The sequence below is a fragment of the Anolis sagrei genome, chromosome 1 (genome assembly GCF_037176765.1).
Source record: "Anolis sagrei isolate rAnoSag1 chromosome 1, rAnoSag1.mat, whole genome shotgun sequence".
NCBI lineage: Eukaryota > Metazoa > Chordata > Lepidosauria > Squamata > Dactyloidae > Anolis > Anolis sagrei.
Genome location: NC_090021.1, coordinates 6,617,911 through 6,634,607, shown reverse-complemented (window position 1 = coordinate 6,634,607; position 16,697 = coordinate 6,617,911). Strand labels below are relative to the sequence as shown.

Below are 16,697 nucleotides of genomic sequence, written 5' to 3'. Positions count from 1 at the left end.
TCTGTTAATGTGTTATTGTAATATGAATTATGTTGTTTTACTGACTGTATGTGATTTTATGGTTGGAAACCGGTCTGAGTCCCTCAAAAGAGGTGAGAAGGTCGGTATACAAAACTTATAAATAAATAAAATAAATAAATAACATTGAGCAGTATTAAAGTGATATTAAGGTGCATTAATTTCACATAGTAGACCTGGAGTAGATGCACCTTTGGAGAGCTCAATCGATATAAATAAAAACGTAATGTTCGTTTGTGGGATTAACAGAACTCAAAAACCTCTGGACGAATTAACACCACATTTGGACACAATACACCAGTGGTTCCCAACCTTCCTAATGCCGTGACCCCTTAATCCAGTTCCTCATGTTGTGGTGACCCCCAACCATAAAATTATTTTTGTTGCTACTTCATAACTCTCATTTTGCTGCTGTTATGAATCATAATATAAATATCTGTTATGCAGGATGTATTTTCATTCACTGGACCAAATTTGGCACAAATACCTAATATGCCCACATTTAAATACTGGTGGGGTTGGAGAGGATTTATTTTGTCATTTGAGAGTTGTAGTTGCTGGGATTTATAGTTCACCTACAATCAAAGAGCATTCTGAACTCCACCAACGATGGAATTGAACCAAACTCGGTACACAGAATTCCCATGACCAACAGAAAATACTGGAAGGGTTTGGTGAGCATTGACCTTGAGTTTTGGAGTTGTAGTTCACCTACATCCAGAGAGCACTGTGGACTCAAACAACGATAGATCTGGACCAGAATTAGCACAAATACTCAATATACCCAAATGTGGTGGAGTTTGGGGAAAATAGACCTCGATATTTGAGAGTTGTAGTTGCTGGGATTTATAATTCACCTAAAATCAAAGAGCATTCTGAACTCCACCAACGATGGATTGGAACAAACCTTAGCACACAGAAGTCCCATGACTAACTCCGCAGCCCAGCTGAGGGAGCCTTCACGTGAGGAGAACCCTCGGCTCAATTGTGCCCTTGCCGGAAGGCGGGACCGTGGCCCAGCCAGGGAGCCTTTGCACGAGGAGAGCCCTTGGCTGGGTCGCAGCCTTGCCGGAAGGCGGGACCGTGGCCCAGCCGAGGGAGCCCTCGCACGAGGAGAGCCCTTGGCTGGATTGCGGCCTTGCTGGAAGGCGGGACCACGGCCCAGCCGAGGGAGCCTTCGCACGAGGAGAGCCCTTGGCTCAATTGTGGTCTTGCCAGAAGGCGGGACCACGGCCCAGCCGAGGGAGCCTTTGCACGAGGATAGCCCTCGGCTCAATCGTGGTCTTGCCAGAAGGCGGGACCGTGGCCCAGCCGAGGGAGCCTTTGCACGAGGATAGCCCTCGGCTCAATCGTGGTCTTGCCAGAAGGCAGGACCATGGCCCAGCCGAAGGAGCCCTCGAACGAGGAGAGCCCTTGGCTGGATCGCGGCCTTGCTGGAAGGCGGGACCACAACCCAGCAGAGGGAGCCTTCGCACGAGGAGAGTCCTCGGCTCAATCGTGGTCTTGCCGGAAGGTGGGACCGCGGCCCAGCAGAGGGAGCCTTCGCACGAGGAGAGCCCTCAGCACAATTGTGGTGTTGCCGGAAGGCGGGACCGCGGCCCAGCCGAGGGAGCCTTCGCACGAGGAGAGCCCTCGGCTGGGTCGCGGCTTTGCTGGAAAGTGGGACCACGGCCCAGCCGAGGGAGCCCTCGCACGAGGAGAGCCCTCGGCTGGATCGCCGCCTTGCTGGAACACAGGACCGCGGCCCAACTGAGGGAGACTTCGCGTGAGGAGAGCCCTTGGCTGGGCGCAGCATTGGGGACAGGGCCTAAGGAGGCAGCCCCACGACCCATCTGAAATGGCCAAACGACCCCCTTGGTGGTCACGACCCCCAGGTTGAGAACCGCTGCAATACACCTGTCAGGCCAATGAGTGGCCATCACTCATAAAAACACTGAAAAACACAGCAGAAGAGATTTTAAAAGCCAAAAAACCCACAAAAATTACATTGCAACGCATGCGCAAAACCACATATATACACATATGCACAAATATATACACACACATATATATGCACAAAACACACATACACAGACTGGACCACAGCAACGCATGGCAGGGCACAGCTAGGTATAAATAAACATGTAATGTTCATTTGTGGGATTAACATAACTCAAAAACCACTGGTTTTTGACACCAAATTTGGAGAGAATACACGTATGCATTCACAACAACCACACACACACACATATGCAAACACACATATATACACACTAGCCGTCTCCTGCTATGCGTTGCTGTGGCCCATTCTGTGTATATGTGTTCTGTGTTTGTATATGTGTGTGTATATATTTGTGTATATGTGCATATGTGTGTTTGTACATATGTATGTGTGGTTTTGCACATGCATTGTAATGTAATTTTGGGGGGGGGGGGTTGCTTTTAATTTATTTATTTATTTATTTATTTACTATTCTTGTATACCGCTGTATCTCAAGCCCAAGGGCGACTCACAGCAGTTTCCAAACAGCAAAGACAATAAAAACAACAGTAATTAATATACAGTAACAGTTAAATTACGCATTTCCCTTAATCACTAATAAGCAATCATCAATACACAGATATCACAATCCCCTCCCTGATCGCCTCATCATCCAAGCGTAATCCAAATTCGTCGTCCATTGTTCCGTTCCTATGTTCAAATTACCAAAATTGCACTAAATTACTCAAACGCCTGCACAAACATCCAGGTCTTCAGCTTTCTACGGAATGTCATGAGAGATGGTGCCAGCCTAACGTCTACAGGAAGGGCGCTCCACAGCCGAGGAACCACCACCGAGAAGGCCCTATCTCTCGTCCCTGCCAACCGAGCTTGAGAGGCTGGCGGGATCGAGAGCAGGACCCCCCCGGAAGATCTCAAAGTCAGGGTGGGTTCATAGGCCGAGATGCGGTCAGCTAGGTATCTTGGGCCGGAACCCTTTTAGGGCTTTATAGGCCAGTACCAACACCTTGAATTGGGCCTGGTAGCAAATCGGCAGCCAGTGGAGCTGGTGCAACAGGGGGTCTCTTTTTTGTGTTTTTCAATGTTTTTATGAGTGATGGTCACTCGTTAGCCTGAGAGGTGTATTGTGTCCAAATTAGGTGTCAATTCGTCCAGTGGTTTTTGAGTTAGGTTAATCCTACAAACGAACATTATATATCCTCACTCCCTCTGAGGATGCTTGCCATAGATGCAGACAAAACGTCAGGAGAGAATGCCTCTAGACCATGGCCATATAGCCTGAAAAAACCTACAACAACCCAATATAAATACTGTAAATAAATATGTATATGTATATATTGTAGTGGATTTTCACTTTGGTGAGGGTCCCTCGTGCCAAAACCTGGTGAATGTGGAGGAAATATACCATCTATCGTTGCAAATGGATACCTTTTCTCCTTACAGGTGGGTGTCTTTTGCAACGAGCAAGATCAAACCGGCTTGATGGAGCATCATGACTGCGCCAGCGACGAAGTGAAAGCCTTGCTCCCCGAAAATGGATTCCCCATCTGCCGCAAAGTGGAGGAAGCGCAGCCGGCGGAGGCCCCGATATTGCGCATGCCAGCCTTGGATGCGCAGCAAGCCATAGCCACAACATTGGGATTTGGCACCATTCCCATGTCCACGGAGGATTGCCCGGCCACGGTGAATGCCGCCGTGGTGTCGGCTCTGAGATCCGTGTCCCAGAATATCGATGTACCTAAAAGGTGAGTGTTTGCATCATCATCAGTATCATCATCATTATGATAATTTCTAATGTTGTCACATACCTTCAAGCCATTGTTGACTTATGGTAACCCAAAGGCAACCCAATCCTTGTGCCTTGGAACTCTCATGATTCCATAGTACTGAGCCATGGCATGTAACGTGGTGTCAAACTGCATTAATTCTACAGTGTAGAGATGCACCTTTGAACATTTCCCAAAACCCAATTTGATGCAAACGAAGCCAACAGCTGGAGTGCCATCTTTGAAGTTTTAACACTGGAAGGCTCTTTTATTATTATTATTATTTCATCACTTGGATGTTTTGAAGATCTGCTCGTGAAGGGTTGCCTGGAGTAGTTCGTTTAAATAATTTACTATGCTAAAGGCGCCTTTTATAGCTCTTTTCTCCCAGAGAAGCAAAGGGAATGGAGTGCAAAATTCTGGTACGGATCGGAGGAAAGATGCCTGGACTTTGTTTGACCTCCGTGGTTTCCAAAGCCGGTGCTTGTTAAAGAGGGGAAGGTTCTCATCAGAAATGCTTGCAATATAATCTGCAGTCATGCAATGTGTCCGATGTAGGGGTGCATCTACACTGCAGAATTAATGCAGTTTGGCACCCCTTTCCCTGCCATGGCTCAGTGATATGGAATCCCGGGAGTTGAATCATAGAATCAAAGAGTTGGAAGAGACCTCCTGGGCCATCCAGTCCAACCCCCTGCCAAGAAGCAGGAATATTGCATTCAAATCACCCCTGGCAGATGACCATCCAGCCCCTGTTTAAAAGCTTCCAAAGAAGGAGCCTCCACCACACTCCGGGGCAGAGAGTTCCACTGCTGAACGGCTCTCACAGTCAGGAAGTTCTTCCTCGTGTTCAGATGGAATCTCCTCTCTTGTAGTTTGAAGCCATTGTTCCGCGTCCTAGTCTCCAGGGAAGCAGAAAACAAGCTTGCTCCCTCCTCCGGGTGGCTTCCTCTCACATATTTATACATGGCAATGATATCTCCTCTCAGCCTTCTCTTCTTCAGGCTAAACATGCCCAGCTCCTTAAGCCGCTCCTCATAGGGCTTGTTCTCCAGACCCTTGATCATTTTAGTCGCCCTCCTCTGGACACATTCCAGCTTGTCAATATCTCTCTTGAGTTGTGGTGCCCAGAATTGGACACAATATTCCAGGTGTGGTCTAACCAGAGCAGAATAGAGGGGTAGCATTACTTCCCTAGATCTAGACACTATGCTCCTCTTGATGCAGGCCAAAATCCCATTGGCTTTTTTGCCGCCACATCACATTGTTGGTTCATGTTTAACTTCTTGTCCACGAGGACTCCAAGATCTTTTTCACACGTACTGCTCTCGAGCCAGGCATCCCCCATTCTATATCTTTGCATTTTGTTTTTCCTGCCAAAGTGGAGTATCTTGCATTTATCATTGTTAAACTTCATTTTGTTAGTTTTGGCCCATCTCTCTACATCAACATCGGGTATGGGCAAACTTGGGCCCTCCCTCCAGATGTTTTGGACTTCAACTCCCACAATTCCTAACAGCCGGTACGCTGTTAGGAATTGTGGGAACTGAAGTCCAAAACATCTGGAGGACCAAAGTTTGCCCATGTCTGCTGTAGACTGAGGGAAGTAGTAATATCACAGCCAGAATCCCTCCAGCTATTTCCCAAGCCAGATAAGCCCATGTCTACTCTAGACTGAAGGCAGTAGTAATATCACAGCCAAGATCCCCCCGGCTATTTCCCAAGCCAGATAAGGACCGAAGTTTGCCCACACCTGATCTTTTGATCCATGGTCTTTATCCCATCTCTTCCCATTATAGGAAATCAGACGCTGCAGTTGAGATGGATGAAATGATGGCTGCCATGGTCTTAACCAGCTTATCCTGCAGCCCGGTGGTGCAAAGCCCGCCCTGCAGCGATGCCAGCATCCCAGGTGAGTTTGCTGTACCTGAGTTTTGATGGATAGGAAATATAATAACAAAATTAGAAATTATGAATTGAATGAAAAGTAATGCCTCCACCTTCATAACTCCTCAACAGATGGCAGTACTGTTATGCGGCAGGTACTGGCTTGTTCAGTAGACTCTCCTCTACAGTTCCATTTTGGCGGGAAGCCTTAGCATTGAATGGTTGTGTTGTTAAAGTGCAAAATATGGAACCCTGCGCAGACGGTCGGTCAATGCGACTTAAGCAACGTGCTGTCGTTGAATTCTTGACAGCAGAAGGTGTCATCCCAAAGGAGATTCATCAGAGAATGCAAACTGTTGATGGTGATTGTGTTGATGTGAGTACTGTACGTCGTTGGGCAAGTAAGTTTAAAGATGTTGAGGTGGGAACATCTGACTTGTGTGACAAACAAAGAGTTGGACGTCCTGTGACAGCAACCACCAAGTTTCACAAGCAAAAGGTGGACAGATTGATCGTCATATCACTCAGAGAACAACAATAAATTCAGAGTGTTACATCACAACGCTGCGAACTTTGAAATGACGGCTAACAATGATCTGAAAGGAAAAGGGAAATGTTTTCCTGCATCATGATAATGCCAGACCACACACTTCACATGCCACCACAGGAGAACTTCAGAGACTGGATCTCACCAGAATACGGCATCCTCCGTATAGTCCGATTTAGCATTGACTTCCATCTGTTGCCAATAATGAAAGAATATCTGTGGGGACATCATTCTGCTTCTGATGAAGACGTTGTGAGAACTGTAAGACGCTGGTTGTGGAAACAGAGTGTCGACTTCTTCCGTGACGGCATCAGAAAACTTGTTCATTGTTGGCAGAAATGTATCCAATTGTCTGGTGGTTATGTGGAAAAATCAATAGTGGTAGTTAAAGAGCACAATATAAGGGTTATTTCTGCGTTTGATTTATTAAAATATTCCAATTCAAACCCAACTAACGAAGGTGGAGGCATTACTTTTCATTCAACCCTCTTAGTTTGAATCCATTGTCTTTTAATCTCGGAGTAGTAGTAAATAAGCTTTTTCTCCCTTTCGGGTATTTAAACATGGCTATCACATCTCTGTTTTCAAGCCAGGTATCCTCCATCCTATACCTGTGCATTTTATTTTGTACTAGCCGTCCCCTGCCAGGCGTTGCTGTGGCTCGGTCTGGTGATCTTGAAAATAAAGTAATTAGAAAGTGTTGGTTTCTAATATATGTAATGTCTTTCTGCTTGTGGGTAAACAGTATTTCTTGCTGTTTCTTTGTCAGTGGTGATGTAGAGATTGTCTGGTTTGCCTCCTCTGGAACATGCAATATACTGTAAAATTGCCCTTCTTTAGGGGTCAAATCTATGTTACTGTATCTGTCATATATGTGTGTGTGTGTGTCGTATATAACGATCTATATCTTTGTCTGGATGGCTCTTTGTCAGGAGGGCTTTGATTACGTTCCTTGCCCTGGTGAAGGGAGTTGGACTGTGGATGACCTTCAGGCAGTATTTCTCAATCTCGGGGTCAGGACCCCTGGGGGGGGGGTCACGAGGGCGTGTCAGAAGCGTTGCCAAAGACCAAAGAAAACATAGTATTTTCTGTTGGACCTGCAGGTTCTTTTGTGGGAAGTTTGGCCCAATTCTATTGCTGCTGAGATTCAGAATGCTCTTTGATTGTAGGTGAACTATAAATCCCAGCAACTGCAACTCCCAAATGTCAAGGTCCATTTCCCCCAAACTCCTATCAGTGTTCACATTTATGCATGTTGAGTATTCATGCCAAGTTTGGTCCGGATCTATCATTGTTTGAATCCACAAGATAAGTCCATAGCAAACTAGATCACTCTTCTAGTTTTTGTATTTGATCACACATTGGGACTGTGTGATGTATCGGCGAATAATGTGTGCAATTCCGAGTACGGTGGCCTTTGGAGGCTGACAGATAGTTATTTTGTCAGCACTGATTGTTTTTAAGTGCAGGCCAAGGTCTTTAGGCACTGCCAAGGTTTTTAGGCTGACAAAAAGGCCACCTTACTCTGATCTGCATGCTTACTATTATTATTGTTGTTATTATTGTTGTTACTGTGGTGGTGGTGATGATGATGATGATGATTGATTTCTCTCTGGTTCCCTCTGCACAGCCACATAACTCAGAATATCAAGACAGATAATCCACAATATTGAACTGAGTTATCCGAGTCCACATTGCTATATAATCCAGTTCAATGTGGGGGGGTCTGTGTGCCAAGTTTGATCTTGGCACACAAGATCTGTCATTGTTGGGGGCCACAAGGTGTTTTGGACTTCAACTCCAACCATTCCTGACAGCCTCAGGCCCCTTACCTCTCTTCTCTCTGCCACCTCAGAATGTTGGAATGTTGAGGCTGGCCAATCAGAGACCATATGCAAATTGTACCGCAGTGCCAACCAATCAGATAGCTGCCACAGCCTCAGGCCTTTACCTCTCCTCTCTCTGTCACTTCAGAATGAATGTTTCAGTAGCATTCTCTCCTGCTGTTTCACCTGCATCTGTGGCTAATGGCATCTTCAGAGGTTTGGTTGGCAATGAAGCAAATGGAGTTTGTGTATATACCTGTGCAATAATGTCCAGGGTGGGAGAAAGGCGTCGGCGGTGTCTGGGAGGGCTTTCGCACAATTGAGACTCGTGCGCCAACTGCGACCGTACCTTGCAAAGACTGATCTGGCTGGGGTGGTCCATGCCTTGGTCACCTCTAGGTTGGATTACTGTAATGTGCTCTACGTGGCGCTGCCCTTGAAAACGGCTCGGAAATTCCAACTGGTCTAACGGGCAGTGGCCAGGATGTTAACTGGTGCTCCTTACAGAGAGAGGTCAACCCTCCTGTGCAAGGAGCTCCACTGGCTGCCGTTTATTTTCCGAGCCCAATTTAAGGTGCAGGTGCTTACCTACAAAGCCCTAAACGGATTGGGACCATCCTACCTGTGTGACCGCATCTCCGTTTACGAACCCACGCGCTCACTTCGTTCATCCGGAGAGGCCCTGCTCGTGATTCTGCCTGCGTCGCAGGCACGTTTGGTGGGGATGTGAGACAGGGCCTTTTCTGTGGTGGCCCCATGAGTCTGGAACACCCTCCCCAAAGATCTTAGACAGAGGTAGCCTGGCCTTTGTTGCCTGGAGTCACCCTCTGTTTGGGAGGATTGTTTGCTGTCTGGAGTTCTCCTGTTTCTGAGCGGTGTTATTTATTTAATGTCGTGATTCCGGTGTTTTTTAAATGCTGGTAATCCGATTGTGTTCATTTTCTTGGTTTCCTCCTTTCTGTTGAAATTGCCCACATGCTTGGGCAATTCTAGTTCCCAGAATTGGGCACGGGGTTATTATTCCAGGCGAGGTCTGACCAAAACAGAATTGAGTAGGACAGTGTCTTCCCTTGATCGAGGCACCAGGCTGCATTGACATTCTGGCAAAACAACTCCTGCCAAAATCTCAAACCAAGGGCTCGGTGCAATGCTTTCCTTGCCGAAGCAAAGCAAGACCTTGAACCGAGTCCTATGGGAGCTGCAAAATCTCTGGTTTCCCCCAACCATCCAATCCGTCCCCGTCTCTCGCTTTTGGACAGCTGCAGGACAGGCAGCTGGCTCGAGGTGCGGACCGGCATCCGCATTCCCAAAGAGAGAGAGAGATCGGGAGGAGGAGAGAGCGAAGGCGAACGTGAAACCCGACCGGCCGGCTGCCGTTTCTGGCTGAATGCTCAGACCTGTTAGGGAATGGGAACATCAGCAGGGAGATTTATTTCGAGGAGCTTCCCCGCAGTCATGCTGGACCCTGTGTGTACGTCTCTCTAAAAATAGGACCCGGCGTGGGAAATGCAAGAGCCTCCGAGCCGGCGGTGGTTTGCTGCAAGCCGGTTTGGTTGCAGAGGTGTGCAAAAGGCCATCCAAAGCGAGGACAGGAAACATCTGGTTGGGAGATAAGGATGATTTTCTTGATTTGGAAGGATCATCATGCACAGATCTGTTAACTCATAGAATCATAGAATCAAAGAGTTGGAAGAGACCTCATGGGCCATCCAGTCCAACCCCATTTTGCCAAGAAGCAGGAATATTGCATTCAAAGCACCCCTGACAGATGGCCATCCAGCCTCTGTTTAAAAGCTTCCAAAGAAGGAGCCTCCACCACACTCCGGGGCAGAGAGTTCCACTGCTGAACGGCTCTCACAGTCAGGAAGTTCTTCCTCATGTTCAGATGGAATCTCCTCTCTTGTAGTTGCACAGATCATCATGCACAGATCTGTTAACTCATAGAATCATAGAATCAAAGAGTTGGAAGAGACCTCATGGGCCATCCAGTCCAACCCCATTCTGCTAAGAAGCAGGAATGTTGCATTCAAATCACCCCTGACAGATGGCCATCCAGCCTCTGTTTAAAAGCTTCCAAAGAAGGAGCCTCCACCACACTGCTGAACGGTTCCACTGCTGAACGGCTCTCACAGTCAGGAAGTTCTTCCTCATGTTTAGATGGAATCTCCTTTCTTGAAGTTTGAAGCCATTGTTCCATTGCATCCTAGTCTCCAAGGAAGCAGAAAACAAGCTTGCTCCCTCCTCCTCCCTGTGGCTTCCTCTCACATATTTATACATGGCTATCATATCTCCTCTCAGCCTTCTCTTCTTCAGGCTAAACATGCCCAGCTCCTCAAGCCGCTCCTCATAGGGCTTGTTCTCCAGACACTTGATCATTTTAGTTGCCCTCCTCTGGACACATTCCAGCTTGTCAATATCTCTCTTGAATTGTGGTGCCCAGAATTGGACACACTATTCCAGGTGTGGTCTAACCAAAGCGGAATAGAGCATGGGGAGCATGACTTCCCTGGATCTAGACACTATGCTCCTATTGATGCAGGCCAAAATCCAACTGGCTTTTTTTGCCGCCACATCACATTCCTGGCTCATGTTTAACTTGTTGTCCACGAGGACTCCAAGATCTTTTTCACACGTACTGCTCTCGAGCCAGGCATTGTCCCCCATTCTGTATCTTTGCATTTCGTTTTTCCTGCCAAAGTGGAGTCTCTTGCATTTGTCACTGTATTCCTGCATTTGTGACTTGTAATCCTAACTGTTATGGATACAAACCAGATTTAAGCATGCCAAGGTCTCCAGATGGATTTAGCTCTACCGGCTGTTAGGAATTGTGGGAGTTGGAGTCCAAAACACCTGAAGAGCTGAAGTTTGCCCAGGCCTGCTGAAGATGCACCCTTGTTTTCATGTTAAGGAAAACCGTCTTCCAGTTTCCTCTTTCTTCTCTGCGTGTCTTTTCCTCCTTGCTCAACGTATTCATGCATCCTGCATGAAAGGAACTCTGCCTTCCTACCAAGTAACCTAGATTCCGGCACACACTGGATTGCAATATGAATGTTTAAAAAGAGAACAGCTTCTCCTTGCTGAATAGTCTGCTTTTGGAGGCTCGGAATACGTAGGAAGGACAGCACTTGAAAATGTTATTTGAGTTTGTCACCTACATGTTATTCTCTTTGCTGCTCGTGATTAGTGATTTTATGTAGTACTAGCCGTCCCCTGCCACGCTCGTTGGCCAGATTTATTTATTTATCGTGTCAGGAGCAAACCAAACAGTTGTATTGCATTTTGAACAAACAAAGAAACAAAACACAAAGTTTGCAAGCTTGGTAGTTGATTAAATGCCCTTTGGCCAGTATCTGGCCCCTTGGAGTGCCTCTGGTGTTGCCGCAAGAAGGTCCTCCATGGTGCATGTGGCAGGGCTCAGGGTGCATTGTAGCAGGTGGTCAGCGGTTTGCTCTTCTCCACACTCGTATGTCGTGGATTCCACTTTGTGGCCCCATTTCTTAAGGTTGGCTCTGCATCTCGTGGTGCCAGAGCGCAGTCAGTTCAGTGCCTTCCAAATCGCCCAGTTTTCTGTGTGCCCAGGGGAGAGTCTTCACTTGGTATCAGCCATTGATTGAGGTTCTGGGTTTGAGCCTGCCACTTTTGGACACTCGCTTGCTGAGGTGTTCCAGCGAGTGTCCTGAGAGGGGTATTGTGTCCAAATTTGGTGTCAATTCTCTCAGTGATTTTTGAGTTCTGTTAATCCCACAAACAAACATTACATTTTTATTTATATATATGCTAAGGTTATGTCTGCTAGTTTTTAAAGGTACTATTTATATTTAATTCTATCTTGATGTTTGCATCTTTGTATACCTTAATTTGTATGCTAACGCTTTTATGTTAAGCTGCTTTGAGTCTCCTTTGGGATAGAAAAAAAAATCTTTATTTAGTTTTTAAAGTACTGATTATATTTTATTCTGTAATGTGTTTTATTGTCTTATTATGTTTTAGTTGTTATTTTTGACTGTATCTATTTCCTATTTGTCCTAATGTACCTGTATGTTTTATACCTTGTTGTTAGCCGTGTTGTATCCCCGGTGGGGGAGAATAGTGGCTAAACTGGGGTATAAATAAATATAATAGTAATACAAAACCTAAAAAGGAAACCTAAATAGGCAAAAATACTCCCACTATTCACATTGGTATGGTACCTCATCAAGTACTGATTATATTTTTGCCACAAAGAAGTTGGAAATGAAATCAGCAAAGTGGAATTACTACCTAAGGTGTTCTCGGATCGCAATCTGGTTATTATGCTAAAGATAAAATGGGGACAGTGGGAGAGAAAACTCTGGAGGATAAATGACTATATGCTGAAAGATTCCAAAACCTTGAAACTGCATCAATTCTGCAGTGTAGAAGCACTCATTGTCTCTTTCATATTACCTAGGTGCAGCAATCCAATTGCATTTTTGCTGCCATGTTTCCATCCCATTGAATCCTGGGATTCGTAGATGCACTGAAAATTGCAGACAATGACGGAGGATGATGGGAATATCTCCCAGTTTACCTACATCAGTGGTTCTCAACCTGGGGTCACCAGATGTTTTTGGCCTACAATTCCCAGAAATCCAAACAGCTGGTAAACTGGTTGGGATTTCTGGGAGTTGTAGGCCAAAACACCTGGGGACCCACAGGTTGAGAACCACTGACCTACATGCTTACGAGTTTCCTAATAGGACTATTCATAAAATCCAGAAATGAACAATGACCTTTTCTAATGTTTATCCTTACTAAATGCTTAACCTTGAACTCCCACAATTCTTAACAGCCTACCAGCTTTGGAATTTTGGAAGTCCAAAACACCTGGAGGGCCAAAGTTTGCCCATGCCTGCTCTAAAGGACATAAAATGGGGCATACTGGGAGCACGAGCTCCGTCTCAATTTTCTTGCAAAGCGATGGCCTAATTCTAACTCACCTCCTCTCTTCTCCAGCCTCCCAAGCTTCCTGCGACGTCTGGAAGGAGAGCGGCGACTTGTCCGACGGCGGGAGCAGCACCACCAGCGGGCATTGGAGCGGCATCTCGACCCCTTCGCCCCCGCACTCGGAGCCCAGCCCCAAATACTCCAGCGAGGCCCTTAGTTCTCCAAGGACCGACGACGGGTTCGAGACGGACTCAGACCCCTTCCTCTTTGAGGAGCCGGCTCCGCGGAAAAGAAAGGTGGGCATAGCGCTAAAGCGAGCATGCAATGGCAAAGCAAAAGAAAATACGGTTGCATTCTGGGCACTGACAAAATGACATTACATTCGGCTATTATTATTATTATAGCACCATTTTTGTTCCTGGGGTATAAACATCATTTCTTAATTGGTTCTCTCATAAAAACATGGAAAAAGTTTATTCAGCTGCCAAAACTTTGTCATTACAGGAGGGACATCCTGCCGTAGCATATTTTGCGATAGCTTTTCGGTGAATATATCATAGTCTCAACCAATTCAGCATAGATTGTTGTAGGTTTTTCTGGGCTATATGGCCATGTTCTGGAGGCAATTTTTCTCCTTGGCCATATATCCCGGAAAACCTACAACAACCCAGCCATGAAAGCCTTCGACAATACAATTCAGCATAGTTTAGGCTCCCAAAAAGTTTTTGTAGTATAATAACTACTTTCAAAGTAAGCCCTGCACAATTAAACAGGAAATATCTCTTTCAAGCCAGGAAAAGAAAAAAAAATACAAATTCTTCATTGTGATCTCTGTGAAATTTCACATACAGTATTTATTACATAATATTATTATTAATATTATATTACATGCTTTTATTATTATTATTATTTTACTTGCTTTATTGTTATTATGCCGACATTGTGTTATAGATTTATTTGTTCATAACAACACAGGACACGTGTTGTGGGTTGTTATTATACCCATGTATGATTATGTACTAGCTGTCCCCTGCCACACGTCGCTGTGTTGTTGTTGTTGTTATTATTATTATTATTATTATTATTATTATTATTAGTTTACTTGCTTTATTGTTATTATGCTGACATTGTATTATAGATTTATTTGTACATAACAACACAGGACACGTGTTGTGGGTTGTTATTATACCCATGTATGATTATGTACTAGCTGTCCCCTGCCACACGTTGCTGTGTTGTTATTATTATTATTATTATTATTATTATTATTAGTTTACTTGCTTTATTATTATTATGCCCACAAAGTATTATAGATTTATTTGTACATAACAACACAGGGCACGTGTTGTGGGTTATTATTATACCCACATATGATTATGTACTAGCTGTCCCCTGCCACACGTTGCTGTGTTGTTGTTGTTGTTATTATTAGTTTACTTGCTTTATTATTATTATGCCAACATAATATTATAGATTTATTTGTATATAACAACACAGGACACGTGTTGTGGGTTGTTATTATACCCACATATGATTAGTATTATGTACTAGCCGTCCCCTGCCACACGTTGCGGTGGCTCAATCTGTGTATATGTGTTTTGTGTGTGTGTATATTTAAGTATATGTGTATATATGTGTGTTTGTGTATATATGTAGTTATGTGCATGAGTTGTAATGTAATCTTTTTGGCTTTTTAAGTCTCTTCTGCTGTGTTTTCCAGTGTTTTTATGAGTGATGTCCTGAAAGGTGTATTGTGTCCAAATTTGGTGTCAATTCGTCCAGTGGTTTTTGAGTTATGTTAGTCCCACAAATGAATATTGCATTTTTATTTATATAGATCACTAGCTGTACCCGCCACGCGTTGCTTGACCAACCTTCCATCTTTCTCTCCTTCTTTCCCTCCTTCCTTCACTCCCTCTTTCCTTCCTTCCTGTCTTTTCTTCTCTTCTTCCTTCTCTATCTCTTTCCTTCCTTTCCTCTTTTTCTTTCTCTTCTTTCTCTTCTTTTCTTTCTCTGTCTTTCTTTCTTTCTTCCCTCCCTCTTTCTCTACATCTTCCCCCCTTCCTTCGATCCCTCTTTCCTTCCTTCTTTCCCTTTTTTTCTTTCCTTCTCTCCTTCCTTCTCCAGCTTTCCTTCCTTCCCCCTTTTTCTTTCCCTCTCTCTTTCTCTCCTTCCTTCCTTCTCTCTTTGCTTCCATGCTTCCTTCTCCCTCTCCTTCTTTCTTTCTCTCCCTCTTTCTTTTCTTCCCTTCCCTTCCTCTTTCTTCCTTTTTTCTGTATTGTCATTTAGCTTTTCATCATTTAGCTTTTTGGGGATTTTTAAAAGTCCCTTCTGCTGTGTTTTTCAGTGATTTTATGAGTGAAGGACATACATTGAGTTGTTAGGTGTCTTGTGTCCAAATTTGGTGTCAATTCCCCCAGCGGTTTTTGAGTTCTGTTAATCTCACAAATGAACATTGCATCTTTATTTATATAGATTATTATTATATTATACATATTATTTGACGTTATTATTATTACGCATCATTATTAATTTCCTTATTTATACTACTGTAATAATAATATTAATAATAATAACAACAACAACAATAATAATAATGCTTCTTACCTTCCTCTCTTTATGGTTCGAGGCGGGTTACAGACTAATTAAAACACATAAACATTGTAAAAATACCACAAATACACATATTCTAATGTATTTCTATAAAAGATACATATTCTAATTTATTTATTTATCGTGTCATCAGCAACCAGACATTTGTATTACATTTTTAACAAAAACAAAACACAGAATTTGCAAGCTTGGTAGTTGATTAAATGTCCTTTGACCAGTATCTGGCCCCTTGGAGTGCCTCTGGTGTTGCTGCAAGAAGGTCCTCCATTGTGCATGTGGCAGGGCTCAGGGTGCATTGCAGCAGGGGGTCAGTGGTTTGCTCTTCTCCACACTCGCATGTCGTGGATTCCACTTTATGGCCCCATTTCTTGAGGTTGGCTCTGCATCTCGTGGTGCCAGAGCACAGTCTGTTCAACGCCTTCCAAGTCGCCCAGCTTTCTGTGTGCCCAGGGGGGAGTCTCTCATTTGGGATCAGCCATTGATTGCGGTTCTGGGTTTGAGCCTGCCACTTTTGGACTCTGGCTTGCTGGGGTGTTCCAGCGAATGTCTCTGTAGATCTTAGAAAACTATTTCTATGGTACCATAGCATATTCTAATGTATTCCTATAAATGTAACAATAATAGTAGTTTGCTTACTTTATTATATACTTACATATTACTATATTATTTTACTTATTTATTGTATTACTGTTAGTACAATAAAAAGGAACGATCCTGGGAAATTAATCCTTGGTTATTGACCATTTTGTATCTGTGTCTCTCTTAGAACTCAGTGAAGGTGATGTACAAGTGTTTGTGGCCCAATTGTGGCAAAGTGCTCCGCTCCATCGTCGGGATCAAAAGGCACGTGAAGACGCAACATCTGGGGTAAGCCCTCCAATTATGTCTGGAATGGATTCTCATGCATCTACACAGTAGTTTTAATGCAGTTTGACAACATTTTAACTGCAATGGTTCAGTACAATACAATCTTGGGAGCTAATAGTTTTGCAAAGTCTCTAGCCTTCTCTGCCAAAGAATCCTGGAGCCTCACCAACTACAATCCCTATTATACCTAGCATTGAGTCATGGCAGTTAAAGTGGTTTTTTTGGGGGGGGGGGGTTGTCGTGTCAGGAGCGATTTGAGAAACTGCAAGTCGCTTCTGGTGTGAGAG

At 44.5% G+C, this 16,697-nt stretch overlaps 1 protein-coding gene across 1 annotated transcript in view; it reads left to right on the top strand.

Moving 5' to 3' along the window:
- Window positions 1–16,697, top strand: part of ZNF395 (zinc finger protein 395) — a 63,558-nt gene that overhangs the window by 26,395 nt on the left and 20,466 nt on the right. The window contains exons 3-6 of the mRNA XM_060754691.2: window positions 3,443–3,744; window positions 5,565–5,677; window positions 13,000–13,226; window positions 16,310–16,410. Coding sequence (XP_060610674.2) covers window positions 3,443–3,744; window positions 5,565–5,677; window positions 13,000–13,226; window positions 16,310–16,410 — 743 coding nt within the window. The remainder of the gene's footprint in view (window positions 1–3,442; window positions 3,745–5,564; window positions 5,678–12,999; window positions 13,227–16,309; window positions 16,411–16,697) is intronic.